The following is an 18,919-nucleotide window of genomic DNA, read 5'->3' as shown; positions in this document are numbered from 1 at the left end:
GGCATTTGGGGTATTACAAATTGGATATATAAATAATACGTCTCCTTCATTCTGTCAGACTGAGAGACTCTTCGAGTTGAAGATTTGTGGCCATTTATTTAGGGGATAGTTGGTATGGCCCATGGCAAGTACTACCAATAAGTGACCACTACAGGGGAATCTTAGGATAGGATCTTATAGGCTTCAGTGGCTTTATGTTTAGAAGATGATATGGGCAGTTTTTTGTCCTATCGTTAGTGCTTCCTTATGGTGGCCACTCCTGGGGAAGCGGGGTATGCAAAGCAGATATGCTAATTATTTTTTTTTTGCCAAACTGAGAAAAACCTTTATAAATGTAAAAGTCTTATATTAAGGGATTACAGGCTGTATTTTACTATATTTGTAAGCAGTTCAAAATGCAAAAGAGACACATCAAACTCCACCAGCAACCTCATAATTGGGTTTGTAGAACCCATGTCTGACACTTGCCCATGTAGTACAAACATTCTTTGTTATAATGCCAATAGTTTCCTGAAATCAGCTGGAAAGTTGACAACTATCCACCGTGGAGGAATTCTGTTGAAGCATGAGGAAAGGAATATTGTGAAAGACGACGCTTTACATGATTGGGTTTGGGGTTTGGGAGATCGCTATCGGGAGTTTTCTTTTAATCAAATCAATTGAAGCATGTCAGTCTTGGCATAATAATATTGGGAAAGGGAATGATTTACAAAGTGTTCTCTTTTTTTCCAATGTAATATATGGCTCTTCTTGCTTCTGGATATTCATCATATTGCGAAATTTAATGACAAAACTTTTCATGGAGATAAAAGGTTTGGACAACTCATTATTGGCTTTATAATTATTGTGAATGTGAATGGCCTTTGCCTGAAACACGCTTTTATGTAAATGTTAATGGCCTTAAACAAGCTTAAAAGTTATTCTTTTATAGAACAGGAAACCCAACTTTACCAACCAGTGCTAGACAGCTGCTGCCATAGCAAACATGGAATTCTTCAAAAGATACATTGTATACCATATAAAGTTATGGGGACTTTGTGTGACCGCATAAGGGATACATGGTGCTCATTGTGGATCTGACTACTGGGACCCCTAGTGGTCACGAGTGGAAGCCCCAGCGGTCGGACCCCACTGATCAACTTGTTAACCCCTATCTTGTTGATAGGGGACAATTTATAAACATAAGACAACCCCTTTCACAAATAACTGTTAAGTAGTGGTACACTACAACCAATAATCATTTACATGTCACAAAGTGCAACATGACAATTTAAGTAGTAACTTATTGATCCCAGCTGTATCACAGGTTTCAATCGTATAGGTGTCCTGAGTTCACCAATACAATAGAAAAATGATGGAGAAATTTGGATTGTAGCTTCCCTCCAGGGTCCCCTGAAAAGAGAGAATCGGGGGACCCAGAGCAGGAGCTCCAACGACAAACCATATCTATCCACACCTTCTCACTCCTCCTGTAGTGCTGGCAGCCAAGGCTATTGCTTTAATATGGCGCTGAGCATAACGCTTCCTGAGCTTTCTTGGACGACAAGAGGAAGCCCTGAGTCCTGTCTGGCAAACTCTCTGTTGGCAGGAAGGCCTGGGTGCTCACAGAAAGGATTCTGAGTGCCACCTCTGGCACCAGTGCCATAGGTTCGCCGCCACTGCTTTATATGGACTTCTGTGGACCTTTTACCTCCCTCAGGTTATGCCCTTGCATCCTTCCAAGATTACTCCATTAGTAAGGTATTAAAGAAGTTGTTATGGCTTAGTGCCAGAATATGTAGCTAAGCCGCAATACAACTTTTGGACAGATGGGGGGGGGGGTGAGTTTTGGTAAGGAACAGGCATGTATTCTAACCCTGAACAGTTTAAAGGTGGTTTTCCACGAAAGATTCTGCGAAATTCTCACATTTCATTCCCCTAGTGATGTTAACACAATAAAGATCATTTTAACCCCATACTTTACAATATTACTTAGTTTTATTGTTGTTTTAGCGCCTATCACTCTTTAGGCTGCTCAGTGTAATATTCCAGGGTGTGGGCGGGGCCTCTCTTAACAGACACATTATGATCCCTCTAGTTCTGGGGGGGGGGGGCAATGTGGTTATATTATCAGGGTACAGGTGTATAAACACTTTCATCTGGCTTCTGACATTTTATTAAAAGACTGACACTTAGAAAGACAGATGGGACAGATGATGAGATGCATGAGATTACACTGAGGCTGACATAAGACTTTTACACTGTTACACTGTGAGCTCTGCTACATCTCACCGATATGTGCCTGCCTCCCCCTTCCCCTGGATCACTTATCTCCTTGTAGTTTGTAGCTTGCAACCTCTCTCTCTGCTCACAATCTCCTGGCAGGAAATGTTCAGTGAGCGTCTCTGAGCTCTGTGCAGGTGCGGGACTACAGACAAATAGCAGAGAGAGACAGAATTCTCAGCTCCACGATCTCACACAGAAATCCAAGATAGTGGTCCGACCCCAAGTCAGTAGTTACTGGGTCGTGTCTAGGGGCAACTGAAATTGTGTACGCTAGAGCTGATATAGACAGGTTGGAATTATATCTGTGAAATGCTGTATTTTTGTTAATAACAATGAATTAGAGAATGTGTTATTTTGTTATCTTGAGTATATATAAGAAACTTGTCTTCATGGAAATACCCCTTTAACAATGGACAGCTTTAGATCTATAAAAAATAACTTGCTTCCAGTGTAAATGGATTAGTCATGTAGGATGACCAAGACTTTTTGTGCAATAAATCTGAAGTATTCCCTTCGTCATCTTTTGTTCAATTTTCAATGCGCCGAAGGCTTATTTTCCTTTGATCTTCTTGCTTAGAAGAAGAACCTGTGGTGTGAAGGCCATTTAAAGCAGATGTTGGGCTTATATTATTCATTGCCTATAGTTCTGTCTGCCCTATGAAAGTCTTATCCTCATTTTGGAAAAAAAAAACAGTATAATAACACTAAACTATTCCATTGGTGCAGCACATTTGTGCTGGTTCAAATATTCATGTCCTAGACTTACAACTGTCCTCAACATTTATAGGAAATCATTACCTCGCCTCAACACTTACCCCATCCATGCTTGCGATCAGTGAATTTTAATTAGTTTCTGGGAATACAGTCTCTTAGCTAATAGGTTTGCAGATGCCATGTTATCTAGATTGGAAGTTTTCAGAGTTCAGATGATAGACATTTCATGTTTGTCAATTATATCTACACGTTTTTTCAATTTGTTTTTCATTTAATGAGTGTAGATGTTTCCAAATAAATGTAAATACAGAATATGTAAAATGCATAAAAATATAAACTATTAGATATCTTTTATATTTAGTAAGGGACCTAAACTATGTGCTACCAGAGGCAAACTATAGTCCTGCCCCCCTCCAATCCATCCAATAGTAATTTATCATATTATTTTTTTTTTTAGTAGGTGGGTTCTCCATGCAGAGTCTCGCATGCAGAGCTGACTTTGGGTAGGAAGAAACTGTATTTTTTAATTGTCAGGGCCTTCTGATTGTCGACTTGATGCTCCTTCCCACCTTGCTACAGTTGATGCTGCCTGAGGTGAGAAGTTCGACTTGCCTCATGGCTCTTGCACCCTTGGTAAGGCATGTTGTGGTTTAGAATTGAAAGAGAGTAGCTTACTACACACACAACCCAAACTGGCTTTTCTTAAACGAAAAAAAAATCCTCAGTGCCATTTAGTCAAAACAAAAATCTAGAATGCAAATGGTCCCTTCCCAGAAATGCCCCACATGGGAGCAACTCACAGAACCATCTGAGTTTTTTTTTTTGTTTGTTTTTTTAAGCATTCTTTCTTATTTGCTCCTTACATTTAAGACGTAGTTCGATGCGCTGTTTAAATCTTGTGCATGCGCTCATAAGGTTGGTATCCACCCAGTTCTGGACAAGTATAATATTTTTAAAAATAAAAACCACTGTTTTAACTGAGACCATGAAGTCAAGGTAAACACTCCACTGCTCAGTGTCCATCTCCTCCCAAGTCCAGACATGCAGACCCACACATATTGGGGGTAACTTATCATACGCCGGCATGTAGCGGCATATGATAAAGGACAACCCTACTGTGCCATGCCGGATACATCAAGAGGTGTAAGCCTGTTCAGGCAGTGCAACCGCTGGGCAAAAAACCTGCAAACTAAACTTTACAGGTTATTAAAATGCACAGTGGGGACGCTGCCTGACCACCTATTCTGCCAGAAGCTGCACCCCTCTATGCCACCTCCACACCCACATGGCATGGAGGTAGAATACTCTTGATAATAATCAGGGAAACTGGCATAAATCTCCCCCATTAACTTAATTTTCCTTGGCAAGCCAATCTAGGGGTTACTTTTATTGAGAAGAGGGAAAGACTGAGTTTTGATGAATATAAATACAAAAAAAAACTTGCACTCATATATGTGAACAATATACACAAATGTATACAGCTTAAACAGACACATTTTACACACATACACAGGTGCCTGCCTAAAGGAAGATTACCATCTCCATCCATAAAGTTGACATTTAAGGAAACAGCCAGACACATCTGTTCTACACCATTTCCCTAACTCGCACTGGGCTAAATGGATTTAAAAGAAACCGTATAAAAGACGGGTCTATGTTGTTTTTGAAACTATTGCATAACTCCCTATTTAAGTTTGTTTTAGAAAAGGCATAGAACGACCGTATGCTGTTGTATTCATGGTTCCTAACAACTACAAAGAAAGAAAGACAAGGATGTGATAAATGAGATGGGAATACCATTTTAAATTAGAGTAATTGTAAAGTTTTTCTTTTCCCACACATCAATAGCTCTTATGTTATGTAAAACAACTTTGCCTATTATCTTTATCTATATCCAGTAGTTTCTTTGCTATGCCCCAGAGTCCGTATTATAAACAAATCACAAACTCTACAGACTCCTGGGAGTGGAGTGGCTGCTGCTCCATGCGCACAGAGGAAGTCATGTGACAGAGCTCTCTCTGTGTATGTAGCAGAGCCTCATGTGTTCCAACACTGTGGATACAGATGTCCCCTGTACAGAATAGGGAGGTATGAGATCTCCCCTGTTCCCTTACAGTCCGTCCATCCCAGTCTGTGATTCTACAGAACTTTCTCTCTCTGCACCTCATGCTGTCCTCTCACCCACCTTGTCATCAGCACTTTGTGCACTGTGCAGATAAGCTATTAACCATAAGAGCTCACACACACAGGTTTTAAAAGTTTAAACCTACTGGTTCATTTATGATTTCTTCCACTTATTACATGTTCCCTGCTGCACCATGTGATGGAAGATGCCAGGCCAGTCACCATATACATCCTGTATGTGCACTGTGCAGTGTTCAGTAGATTTACTTGTGCGAAACTTAATGAATTTAAAGCTAAATTTCTGTGAGCGAGCACACAAGACATCATGGGATCTGTGGGCAAGCTAACTGACCTCCGGTTGAGGGCATAGACAGACAGACATTAGTCTCTGCCCCCTTCAACTCTGGTGAGCGATTTTTGTCAAATACTTTCAGAAATACCGTAGCTTTGGAAAGAAAGGGGAAAGAAACACAAAGTAGACATCATTCTGTTTGTTTTTAAAGGGGGAATTACATGCAATAATTTGGTAAAATCACTATAATTTTTCAGTTACTATAAATATTCTACAATCCTAAATAAGTCACATATTTACACATTTACACATCTTCTGCAGGTTGCATACGCATCTTAGAAGTGTAGAGTAGCTGTAGTTGGCAGAACAGAGCTGCACCGCTGACCCTCTTCTGTCTGTCTGGCCATTCCCCCTTCCTAAATCTAGATACAGCAGCTGAAAAAATATGTAGCTCTTGCAACTGGGATAGAGATCTTCATCCTGTATCATACCTCTCAATGTTTACTCCTACCCCATTCTCCACAATACCCCATCGCCCATTGCTACTCCTGGGTCTTTTTGCCGACTTTGTGTTTAAAATAAATAGTCAGTGCTCCTTTATTTAATTTCTTAGTAATCCAGTGCATTATCCATGAATTTCTTGTCTGTCTTATATCCGTTTCTTATCTATTTGATCTATCACCAGTTTTTTGTTTCTATTATGCTCTTGGTGGGTAGTTACTTAAAGGGTGAAACATTTTTGTCTTTCTTGCATTTGTTGCAAAATACAATAAGTGAAACCCTTAATCCTCTGTGCAAGATCCTTTCTGATAACCATGCTGGGAGTGGTGCTCCTACTGATACCCCACAGGCTTAATCCCTTCAAAACAATATGACCTCCAAGAGCAGAATTAGGCTCTGCACTTCATCACCCTATGATCAGCAGCTATCAATGAGTGCTAATGGCTGCTCACTGCTATTGAACTTGACACATGAGGAATCCTATTGGGCGATTACCAGCCCCTATGGCCTTAGGTTACAGAATTGGATTGTTGTGTCTGATAAAGGTTGATGGTACTGGCTTGTAAAATCAGATTATCCGCTCGGGATTTATCGCTTTTCTCAATTTGTTCTGCAGATGATGAATGTAACAAAAGAGTACTGCCTGGACATTGTGGATAAATTCGAACCTTGCCCAGAAAACAAAAAGGACGGAGTATTGGGAATTGATGGTACGTAAATAAAGACTGTGTATGGAAATGCATCTGCTTAGTTATTGTATAGATTTGTATTATCATGTCTGAGGATAATCTGGAGGTCTCTAAATAGCAAGTGAATTTTTTATATTATCATGTTTTTCTATTGTAGAACTTTAGGTTGCTTTCACATAGTGTTTGTGTTGGGATTACAATTCATTTACATTGGGATTACGTAAACGTGATGTAATCGCCATGTTAACACAAACTAATTTCATTTGCAATATGTTTACAAACACTGCCTTTGAGAATGGTTCTGTAAGAAGTTGTAAGGCTCGAAGAAACTGACTTTTATATAATATGTTGGTTGTTCGATGGTGCAAGCAATTATTCAGAAATTGGTAACCTAACTAATAGATTACTCTCGAGATTTATCAGATGTTTCTGAGAGCAAAACTGCTCTTCTTGCTCATGGCAACCAATTAAAACTCGACTTTCATTTTATAAACAATGGGAAAATGAAAGGTGATCACTGATTTACCATAGGCAACTAGAAAAGTACCTCTCTGTCTGTCCCCGTCTGCCTCTCTGCGGCTGCCTGTCCCCGTCTGCCTCTCTGCGGCTGCCTGTCCCCGTCTGCCTCTCTGCGGCTGCCTGTCCCCGTCTGCCTCTCTGCGGCTGCCTGTCCCCGTCTGCCTCTCTGCGGCTGCCTGTCCCCGTCTGCCTCTCTGCGGCTGCCTGTCCCCGTCTGCCTCTCTGCGGCTGCCTGTCCCCGTCTGCCTCTCTGCGGCTGCCTGTCCCCGTCTGCCTCTCTGCGGCTGCCTGTCCCCGTCTGCCTCTCTGCGGCTGCCTGTCCCCGTCTGCCTCTCTGCGGCTGCCTGTCCCCGTCTGCCTCTCTGCGGCTGCCTGTCCCCGTCTGCCTCTCTGCGGCTGCCTGTCCCCGTCTGCCTCTCTGCGGCTGCCTGTCCCCGTCTGCCTCTCTGCGGCTGCCTGTCCCCGTCTGCCTCTCTGCGGCTGCCTGTCCCCGTCTGCCTCTCTGCGGCTGCCTGTCCCCGTCTGCCTCTCTGCGGCTGCCTGTCCCCGTCTGCCTCTCTGCGGCTGCCTGTCCCCGTCTGCCTCTCTGCGGCTGCCTGTCCCCGTCTGCCTCTCTGCGGCTGCCTGTCCCCGTCTGCCTCTCTGCGGCTGCCTGTCCCCGTCTGCCTCTCTGCGGCTGCCTGTCCCCGTCTGCCTCTCTGCGGCTGCCTGTCCCCGTCTGCCTCTCTGCGGCTGCCTGTCCCCGTCTGCCTCTCTGCGGCTGCCTGTCCCCGTCTGCCTCTCTGCGGCTGCCTGTCCCCGTCTGCCTCTCTGCGGCTGCCTGTCCCCGTCTGCCTCTCTGCGGCTGCCTGTCCCCGTCTGCCTCTCTGCGGCTGCCTGTCCCCGTCTGCCTCTCTGCGGCTGCCTGTCCCCGTCTGCCTCTCTGCGGCTGCCTGTCCCCGTCTGCCTCTCTGCGGCTGCCTGTCCCCGTCTGCCTCTCTGCGGCTGCCTGTCCGTACCTATATACTTTCCTTGGTCCAGGATCTCTTGGCGCTGTGTGATGCTGTCAGTAAAGCCAGGGTGCACTACATAGCCCTCACGGACAGCACGGCACAGGCGCAGAGAGCTCCGGACCGAGGGAAATATATATGTGTGGCCAAAGACAGCCTTCATATGTGGTGATTTGATCCAAAATTAATTTGCCTGTTCCTTTTAACTTCTCTGTTTAGTGCTCACACCTTCCACCCCACAACGCACACTTTAACCTACTGGCTGGCTGGCTATATAAAGAGGGGATGGCTCTAAACTGGGGGATTGGATTGCTATATACTGGGGGAGGGCTGACTCGCTATATACTAGGGAGCTGGCTGTATACTGAGGTACTGGCTGGCTATATACTGGGGGTCTGGCTATATACTGGGGGGCTGCCTGGCTACATACGGTGGTGCTGGCTATATACTTTGGGACTGGCTGGCTGTATACTGGGGAGCTGGTTGGCAATATACAGGGGGCAGGTTGGCTATATACTAGGGGGGACTGGCTGGCTATACAAAGGGGGGCTGGCTATACACAGGGGGAGGTCTGGCTTGCTGTATACTGCGGGAGTTCTGGCTGGCTGTATACTGCGGGAGGTCTGGCTGGCTGTATACTGCGGGAGGTCTGGCTGGCTGTATACTGCGGGAGGTCTGGCTGGCTGTATACTGCGGGAGGTCTGGCTGGCTGTATACTGCGGGAGGTCTGGCTGGCTGTTTACTTTGCGGCTGGCCGGCTATATAATGGGGGGGAAGCTGGCTGACTACATACTGGGGGGCTGGCTGTATACTGGGGAATGGCTTACGGTATACTTTGGGGCTGGCTGGCTATATGCTGGGGGGGCAGGCTAGCTATATACTGCGGGACTAGCAAGCTACATAGCTACATACAAGATACAATGTACATAGGGGGCAGTATTATAGTAGGTATATTCTTGTTTATTGAAGAAGGTATTGTAGTTTTTTTGTATATATAAGGCAGTTTTAAGTTGGGTTCTTTTAAAAAAGAAGCTTTATTCCTGGCATTATGAGTCTTTCTATAAACAGTTTGTGTGGAGTTTAGCAACTCCACCCACATCACATGACCATGCCTACTTGTTTTGACTCTGCCCACAGAATGGGGCCACGTTTGCAGATTTTTTTCCATGGCCACTTTAAATTCACATTCTGCCCCTGCACTCCTCTGGTAATGTCAACCCAATCTGAGAACATGCCATTGATGACGACCCTTTGCTTTCTATTACAAAGCCAATTTCTTACCCAAATACACAAATTTTCCACTAGTCCCAGCAGTCTCCTTTTATGTACCATATGCCTTGGAAAAGTCCAGATATACAACATCCACAGTGTACCCCAGGTCCAGTCTAGAACTTACCTCCTCATAGAGGTCTTGCTCTCGGACACTTCTGTAAATCTCCACCTATGTATTTTGGGTACAAAGGATGGGAATATGGCTGCTTGCAAATAAGTTAAATGTACTGTCTGCACTTCCTGTACTGTACTGGCTATAGTAGCACTCCAAGGTGCTCAGCACAACTACGTGTTTCTGCCAACTCTTTTTAGTAGTTCAGGTAGTGGAGGTCTCAAATCTTGGATTACATTCTGCCTTCCATAGTGGTCACCTGCCCCACCTTGCTACATACATTAAACCTTTAAAAAGAGTCTGATCTGAAAAAGCTTCACCAAGCCAAATGATATTACCATGTAATGAGCAGAATTAATACCTTGAGGCTACAAACCCCTCAGATGATTAGAAAGTCATCACTTTATGGATACAAATATACAAATCGGCCTGCAAGTGAATCGGAGTAGGGACTGATTTCCTAGATTTACCAACAATCTTGATGTAAGTAGAGGCTGAACCATGTCTATCTAGGAGGCCGGCATTGGTAAGCTATTTGTAAGGCAAATCAGTGCACTGGTGGCTGTATATAGGCCACGCTGTCAAATCAGGTTTTCAGTGCACTTAAAGACCAGTTTGCATTTAAATGAATGTACATTTCAGCTTTGTTTTAATTGGTTTGTGGCCACTATGTTTTTTTTCTGCTTCTTCTACATGGGTTGACCACTTATAGGAAACTTTAACAAGGTAGTCCCTAATAGGCGTAAAAATATAATCTTTTCCCTAAAAATGTTTCCTGTTCAGCACCGGAAGCCACAGGTTATATGACCTATGGGCAGCAGAATTCTTGTGATGTCCTGTGTTTTGCTATTTTTTGGCGAATGAATGACCTGTATAGAAATGGCACGAATTGGCATACACACGAACATATTCCCGCTGGGCCACAGTCAGGCAGGCATACGTCCGGCGCCATGGAGAGGAGGAGGGGAGACCCCTCTCCATACCAATCCATTGCGCATGGCGCCATAGCACAGGGAAAGATCTTTCCCCTTGTACGGCCATTGTTTTCTATGGGGGACGTATGTAAGGCTGCAATACGTCACCCATATGGTCATGTGAATGTGGTCTAAGGCCCAAAGAACATGAAAGTATATATGGCAGTCTTATGCCAGCTGCATGAATAGCATCTAGCATACAGTCAACGTAGAAGTACATTGAGCACATAACCGTATGGTGAACACACACGTATGTCACCGTACCGTACCATGGCAGATAATAAACAGAGCATGCTCCTTCACTGGTAATAGGCTGCACAACTCCCTATGGAGAAGAGAGAGGGGAGCGTCCATACGTTATGTCCAGGTCCTGCTTATATTCTGACACACTACTAACCTTTCTTAAGTGTTTAGGATTTTTTTTAAATGTCTGGATAATCCTATAATGAGTAGGAGTTAATCTGGACAACTAATCCAGTGATTGAATTACATGATGTTGTAGAACGAAAACATAATAAACTCAATATAGCAATAACATACACAACTATAGTACAGAATAATACAGCTCTATATAGTGTATTGTATTTTGTATGGTTGTTAACTTACAGTACGTTATGTGGAGTGAATATGAATTCATGATGTGGTTTAATGCAAGCACAAAATTAGTTTTTCTTTAAAACGTTGTGAATAAAATTTATAGAGAGCACTGACCTGCTCTGTTTGCCTGTTGCAATCGAATATATTGGAGAGAACCAAAACTGTTACGGTAATAACCTGGCATTGTAGGTAACTTCCATTCAGTACTAAATGCTTATCTTACTTTTCAGTTAATTTTATAGAAATCACTATTGTATTAATCAATTGTATGCACATAAGTAACAATAGGGAGGTTTGAACGCCAATCTTCACTGGCGTTCTGATGTGCCTCTTGGTAAATACAGGCACAACCTCTACCAATTTAGGCCTGGTAGAGAGCAGGAGGTAGAGATCACTGCAGTGTACTGACATGAGACGCTATTCATGAGCAAAATCCTGAAAAACTGATTGACAGGTTGGAATTATATATATATTTTTTAATTTTGTTATCGTGAGTATATTTAAGAGTCTTGTCTTCGTGGGAATACCCTTTTAAACTTAAAAAGGGTATAGGCCATGAATGGAATGGGAAGGTGCATATTTAACCAGTGCTCTGTTGGAATTCCTCCTATTTGAGGTATTGATCTTGGGGCGGACTGGGGTGAGGATGATCATGCACTGATCTTGCTTTTATAACCTGAATAGCATGGACATTCTTGTGTCCTGTATGACCCCTTTTGACCCGGCACTAAGTATATACTCACTATAGAAAATGTCCATGTCTATGGAACCACAGAAAGGGTGGTCCCTGTATAGTTTTAGCCCTTGTTTTCATGGGTGGTCAGCACCTGTGTGTGGATACCCTTGAAATCAAATGGATCATAGAAAGTTGAGGTGTAATAAACAATGTGTGGCCCTCGAACTGTTGAACCAGACGTAGAAAGCACAACGCAATTTATGGACAATTCTGGATTGTTGCTTTCAGCACATCAATGTCACTTCCTTAGTAAGAAGAATGTTCAGGAATCATGTGAATGTAGCTGATATCTTCTATATCATAGTGAAAGCTGAATGTTACATACAAATGTGCAAATATAATTGGTTGGTCCAGTGCTGACACTTTAATAGCTGGTGTATAGGATAATAGAGCCATTACAGGACACGACAGGAGAGTCTGTTTGTTCTTATTATTTCCATTACAGACTGAATAATAACTCTGCATTGTTGTACAAAGTGACATGACAAGGTTATTGACCGGTGAAGTACAAGGTTATAAAGTTATCAGAGGGAATTCATTTCTTACGGGAATTCATCACTTTGTCATCCGTGAAAAGTTTATCCATAAATCATTGGGGGTTTCCGTCTAGAATTGAGATCTTGTGTCTTTGACAGATATTGAACCGTATACATGGTTATGATTCATTGCTAACAGGTTTCACCAACTACATGCGCAGCCCAGCAGGAGATATCTTCAATCCAGAACATCATCAAGTGAATCAAGACATGACCTTGCCGCTCAGCAACTACTTTATTGCATCCTCCCATAACACCTACCTGATGGGCGACCAGCTCATGTCTCAGTCCCGTGTGGATATGTATGCGTGGGTCCTACAGGCCGGATGCCGCTGTGTAGAAGGTGAGAGACTACTGAAATATAGCGATGCAGATTTAAAACAGTTTAAATTTACATATGCAATGTTTGTTGTACCAACTTAGGCTTAATTCACATGAACGTGAGTGGGGCGTATGTACGGCTGAAACCATGCGGCCGTACATGTGTCCCACATAGACGGCAATAGGCGCACTGAGCCACATGGTCCTGCACAAGTGTGGCAACGTACCGCTCCATACATGTGGAAAAAATAGAACATGTCCCATCTTTCCCTATGTGCATGGCCGTGCGCCATACCTTCTCCTCCCCAGTACGCCCAACATTTGCTCCTGAATTCAGCCTTAGGGTCAGGGTCCAATTGCTGGGACACCAGCGATCATGAGAAATGGACACCCCAGAAATCCCAAGAACAAGGGTCCAAATGGAGCTGAAGTACGAGCGTGTGTCCTAGGAGCACTCTGGATGTGCTCTGCATTTTACAACCGCTCCTATAGAATTGGATTAGTGGCAGATGATCGTCATTAGTTAGAAAGGGACCACCATTCTCCGAATTGGTGGTGGTCCCAATCTTATTTTTGGTGCAGATTCCTGCAGTTGGACCTTTGGTGATCACCTTGCTATTTTGATAACTTTCTATGCTTGTATAACCACATAGATAAATGAGAGACTTAAAGGAGCATTCCAGGACTTTTTTTTTTTTTTTAAATCCCCTATTTTCAGGATAAGTATTCATTATCAGAATGGCAACACCCCCCAACTATAGTAAGTAGCCCTAGTAAGTAGCCGATTCCGTTTCACAAGCCTTCACATCCACGGGTCATATATGCCCTGTTTTTAGCTCAGCCCCGTGCAAGTGAACAGGGCCAAGTTGCAACACCAAAAACAAACACCAATATATGGCACTGATACTGAAGAAGCCACAATTTTTGTCTGATTAATACACTATTTTCTAACAGCTGATTGATGAGAGTGCTGGACTTCCACTGATTTATTATTTATCCTATGAAAAATTGACCAACAAGGACTACCCCTTTAAGCTTCCTTGGCTAACACAGTTAGTATTACGGAGAAAAGCATACCATACTTGTGACTTGAATGGCTGAATGACATCTTGTCCATAATGTATATTATATTGAGGATGATGAAACTCTCAAAGCAACCAGTAAAATCAATTTTTGAAGATGTCCAGCTCTCCTAAAAAATAATAAAAAAAAAAAAAATCTTTCAATGTCTTTTTAAATCGATGTGTACTTGCCATATCCTGATGGATTAAGGTAAAATCAAATAACTACAATGAGCAAAAAAAAAAAAAAATCTTTGTTCCAGAAGTCTCTGGGTGCGCTTAGCTGAAAAAATAAATGTTTCCAGAATTTGAAGACAAAAACACAAGTCTTTGTTTCCAGGTGACCTGCACATTTCATCATTTCCCTAGAAAGAAATAAAAGACTGGAGCGGGAAAAGTGGTGTAGTTATTATTACATTGAGAATAAATCACGTTTTCTTACAAAACAAAGCAAATGCTGGTTTATCAGATCGGCGGATGGTGTAGGTGCCGCTTTCCATTACGAACATGGTACCATAGGAAATGTGAGACTACCCACTGCTATGGGAATGAATACATGTGATTTTATGTTCTTCCTACAAAAGTACAATTATTGAAAAAAAAATAATTATTTAAAATGTGCAATATTATGTGCAATGCATGGGCATCATCGATAACCAATCAAATGTTTATGTAGAATGTAGTTGATGAATAATAAAGTCGAGAAGGCAGATGTATAGTTTTATTCTGTTTGTTGGAAGGTAAAAGCTTTTCTACGAAGTTGTCACTATTTGTCATATAGGCATTGCATCAAAGGGCGAACAAAAAAGAACATTAACCTGGACCCTGAGGGAACCTATAGAAAGACGCATACCCCGCCCTGCTTAGCCATCCTTCCACAGCCATTTTATATAATGTTAATGTATTGACGAATGTCAGATATGACTATGTATATTGGCATTAACTACACTTGTATGATTAGCTTTAAACAATGTTTGGCTCCGTAAAGTTGTTTTAAAAACACTAAAAAAAGATACTACCAATGCCTCCCCTGAGGAACCAATCAATCAAGAAGCAATTGAGGGAACACAAAGCTGGCCCCTGAGGAACCTATCAAGTAAAAAAACTGTCTGATCCTCAGAAACCTATAAAGGGGCAAAACAAGACTACAAATACCTCCCCTGAGGAACCTATCAAGGATCAAAACCAAGCACAAACCCTCCCTCCTGAGGAACCTATCAACGGGCAAAAATTGAGAACACAAATTCCTTGTCATGAGATGAACAAAAGAATCATGTCCCTAGCTCTTTAGGAACATTGTCCACCTATTTAGGGTTCCCTGGTCTTGTGAATAGCTCAACAAGCGTATGGAGAGAAATCAAAACAATTTGGTACCCAGATACTTCAAAAGACTCTTCTAGGATACAGGTTGATGTTTTTGGATACAGTTTTAAAGCCAAAACCAGACTGAAAAAAGAGGAGTCTCATTGGTTGTTTTTAAAGTTTTTTGACATTTTTATCATGCAACAATGGCTTGAAAACCTGTTTCAAAAGCCTGAAAACCTTCGGTAATTCTTATTTGCTTTTATAAAGTTTCTCCCACTCTTCAGTATCCACCAGGTCAATGCATTACGCTGATATGATTTGAGTCAATGACCCTTTCTCCTGTGGTGACACTGCAGATAATTGAACACTTGCTTCCAGCTTCTAAATTAGATTACAGTTTAAGTGTTTGGAGTCCTATTGACTGGTACGCTCCTTTCTTGAACACGTTCGTCCCCTCAACCTGGGAAAATACACTATTGGCCACCTAGGTTCCTAGGCTCATGTACATCCAAACCCCCTGAACTCCTCAAGTGTACCCCATGGCTCTAACATAGAAGTGCCGGCAGGCATTTCTCAAGCCAGTTTTGACTCCTGTGCAGCGTCCACTGATAGGTCAACCACTCATTACAGTTGACCCCAGTTGGGAACTGTAGTCAACTGTAGCAAACTTTCACACCAAGATTCGAAACTTTATTTAAATCCAGTGGATCCCAATGGCTTTTCCCATTCACACCCTCTTTTCACAAAGTGCACAAAAATTATTAAGCAATTGGAGTAAAAAAAAAGACACAAACCAGTGGTTTGTACCTTTTTATACACCAAATCGGCATTGATAAAGGAATGCCATTGCCCCAAGCTATTAGCCAATCTCTGTAGTAGCATCAATTTAAAATTGTATATTATTTTAACCAAAAATGGATCCTTTCTGTGGAAAGATCTCTAAAAATCTCTTTTATTTTATCCTCTTACCTTGTAAGTTGACTGCTGGGATGGACCAGATGGAGAGCCGATAGTCCACCATGGATATACCTTGACTTCCAAAATCCTTTTTAAGGACGTGATTGAAACCATTAACAAGTATGCATTCATCAGGAATGAGTAAGTATATTGCATCTGGACGCTCTTGGGCACAGATAACTGATTTATAATATGGGTGGTTGGGAAATATTTCAACTTGGCAGCGCAGAAGTTTTTCAGGTGCTGTGTGGGTTTTATGAACAGCCCATCCATCACTTTCATGTACATAAATAACTAGGACAGACCTAACCTGTTGCTTTTCATTAGATGTTGAAATAGCTTTTGCTTGTCCATTGTAAAATAGGCATTTGTTGTCTTATTTATTTCTTGGCTTTTCTCTCTAAAATATTTATGTACCTAATAGAGTTTAACATGAGAGGAAAAGAGAGAAAACTAGGCGTACATAGTGTCCTATCTGCAGGCAGCATGTTATAGAGCAGGAGGAGCTGAGCAGATTGTACATGGTGTCCTATCTGCAGGCAGCATGTTATAGAGCAGGAGGAGTTGTGCAGAATGTAGTGTCCTATTTGAAGGCAGTGTGTTAAGTCAAATCAAGAATTAACATGTGCCCTGCTGTTACAACACTATGTAGAATCTGCTCAGCTCCTTCTGCCCTATAATATTTTGCCTGCAGATAGGACACTTTATACAATATTCTCAGCTCCTCCTGCTCTATAATCGCCTTGTCTTCACTTTCCAACTCCTTCAGCTGTTTCTTTCTGAACGCCGTGCTCTCCAAACTGTACTATAAGTCACTACATTGCGGGAGGAAGCAAAATAAATATGAAGCAATTTTAGTAGATTTTTTAAAACTAATTTTATTTTTATCTGTTAGCAGCCTCTTTTATGTCTCTCTGTGGGGGAAGTAAATTTTGTAGCATCTTTTGGAAATATTTATTTTGCGTTTTCATTTTTTTTAGCATGTCTTTTAACTTTGTTAAGCTTGGTTATGTAAGCCATGATTATATGTGAGCTTGAATCTTGACTCTGACCTTCCACACAATCAGCAGGAAGACGCTTTTTAGACTGCCGCACTGTTAGTTTGTAAACAAGGTTCCTGCATCCTGTAATTTTCCATAAAGTTTTCATCAGGCTGGCCTTGGCGCTGGCACAATAGGATGTCAAAAATTCCAGTTCATAAACTGTTAAAGTGACCCTAGGGTTCACAACAAAATTCACATGATGCTATCCTACTGTGGCCCAACAAACCTTTAGGCACTCAAACCAAAGTTTTTCTTACCATTAGAAGGGAATTATTTTGGTCTAAGAAGATATCTAATATTAAATCAATTTTTTGATAAATTAGATTGCTATAAAATGTCATAATCCAAGTTCTGTGTCTTATCTTTTGTTCCCAGGAGAAATGAGCTAACTCCAGCATTGTCTGGCAATTTCTTACTCTCCTCTACCCATAGAGAACACATGAATACCCTGCTGAGCTGAGTGTGCATTTGTATGAGGGGTTGGCAGGAATAGCTGTTGTTTGAACAATCAATAATAATAATAATAATACGCAGCACTACACAGAACTTGCCAAATCAGTCCCTGTCCCAAATGGCTCACAATCTAATCAACCTGTATTTTTGGAGTGTGGTAGGAAACCAGAGGACCTGGAGGAAATCCACGCAAGTACGGAGAGAACATACAAACTCTTTGCAGATGTTGACCCTGGGACTTGAACCCAGGTTCCCAGCGCTGCAAGGCTGTAATGCTAACCATTAAGACACACTGCCGCCCATTGGCAAACATTAAAGGGGTTGTCCACGTTCAGCAAGAAAAATTGCTACGGTTTGTGTAATAAAAAGTTAAACAATTTTCCATTATGCTTTCTGTATTAATTTCGCTCTGTTTTATAAATCTCTGTTTTCTAAATGGATAAACATGTGATCGTGTGTGGGTCATGTGATGTCAACCAGGATCATCGATTAAATAAAGAATTCGGCAACTCTCTCCAATCTTTAGTGCACAAACATCTTTATTCATAGTGACTCATACAGTGTGGGTACAAGTCACAACATCATATAAATGGGGTCAGTTCAGACTTCCATCATTTTTCTGACTACTTTTATACATCCCACCCTATACTAATCATAATATCCTCTCCTATTCTGAGGCTGTTAATTTCTGTTAGTCCATAACATAGTAGTACATTACTTTGTATAGCATTGATTTTGCAGATGGTTGTCTCTGTGTGAGTCTCAATTAAAGACTATTGGAGTAGCTTTTCTGTTTTGTCCCTATACAGCGTCCCTGACCTCTCGCTCCCGGCCGCTCATTGTCTGCTGATAGCAAGACTCGATAATAACCTGTGTCCAGTGCAGCGATTATCAATATAACAACTTGTGTTTTGTCTGTCGCTTCGGAGACTTGATCAATGTGCTCAAATTGGTGCTTTGTTTCTCTCATCGCTTGTGTATTTAGTCTTTTTGTGGTTCTCATTTTTCCTTTTGGCTCTATACGGCCACCATAAATACGGCTATTGGAGTGAATGGCTTGTATAATTAATATGAGATTAAGTAATCATCAACTTATATTGTATTCAATACAAACACAATATTAATGAGATGCAATTCAATGAGGAGGGGAAAATAAGCTGTTGCCATACACCTGGAAGCAACTAATCTCTGCATTCAGCATCCAAGGTATTAACCTCAATGTCACACTGCATATATAACTGATCCCACCAAAATATCTTGTTTCAGCCAACGGTCCTGTACATTTTTATGGTCCTCACCCCTCCCTTCTCCATTGAAAGCCGGGCGCCTGCCTAACGGAGCGCTGAGACACTGTGTGCTCACGGCACTGTGACCGATTGCCATAGACGTCTATCAAGGCCTATAATGCAGCCACAAATTGTGCGGCCGTATCACCGTTCTCCATACATTTATCTGCATG

The 18,919-nt window shown here is 42.0% G+C and overlaps 1 protein-coding gene across 16 annotated transcripts in view; it reads left to right on the top strand.

The window, feature by feature from the left end:
- PLCH2 (phospholipase C eta 2) overlaps positions 1-18,919 on the top strand; it is a 483,181-nt gene that overhangs the window by 376,974 nt on the left and 87,288 nt on the right. For all 16 annotated transcript variants that reach the window (XM_072155952.1, XM_072155961.1, XM_072155951.1 and 13 more), the window contains 3 exons: positions 6,513-6,606; positions 12,460-12,663; positions 15,985-16,105. In XM_072155952.1, the coding sequence (XP_072012053.1) occupies positions 6,513-6,606; positions 12,460-12,663; positions 15,985-16,105 (419 nt within the window). The remainder of the gene's footprint in view (positions 1-6,512; positions 6,607-12,459; positions 12,664-15,984; positions 16,106-18,919) is intronic.

Source organism: Engystomops pustulosus, chromosome 6 (genome assembly GCF_040894005.1).
Source record: "Engystomops pustulosus chromosome 6, aEngPut4.maternal, whole genome shotgun sequence".
In the NCBI taxonomy this organism is placed as follows: domain Eukaryota; kingdom Metazoa; phylum Chordata; class Amphibia; order Anura; family Leptodactylidae; genus Engystomops; species Engystomops pustulosus.
The sequence above is the reverse complement of the archived record's forward strand: the minus strand, read 5'-3'. Positions and strand labels throughout refer to the sequence as shown.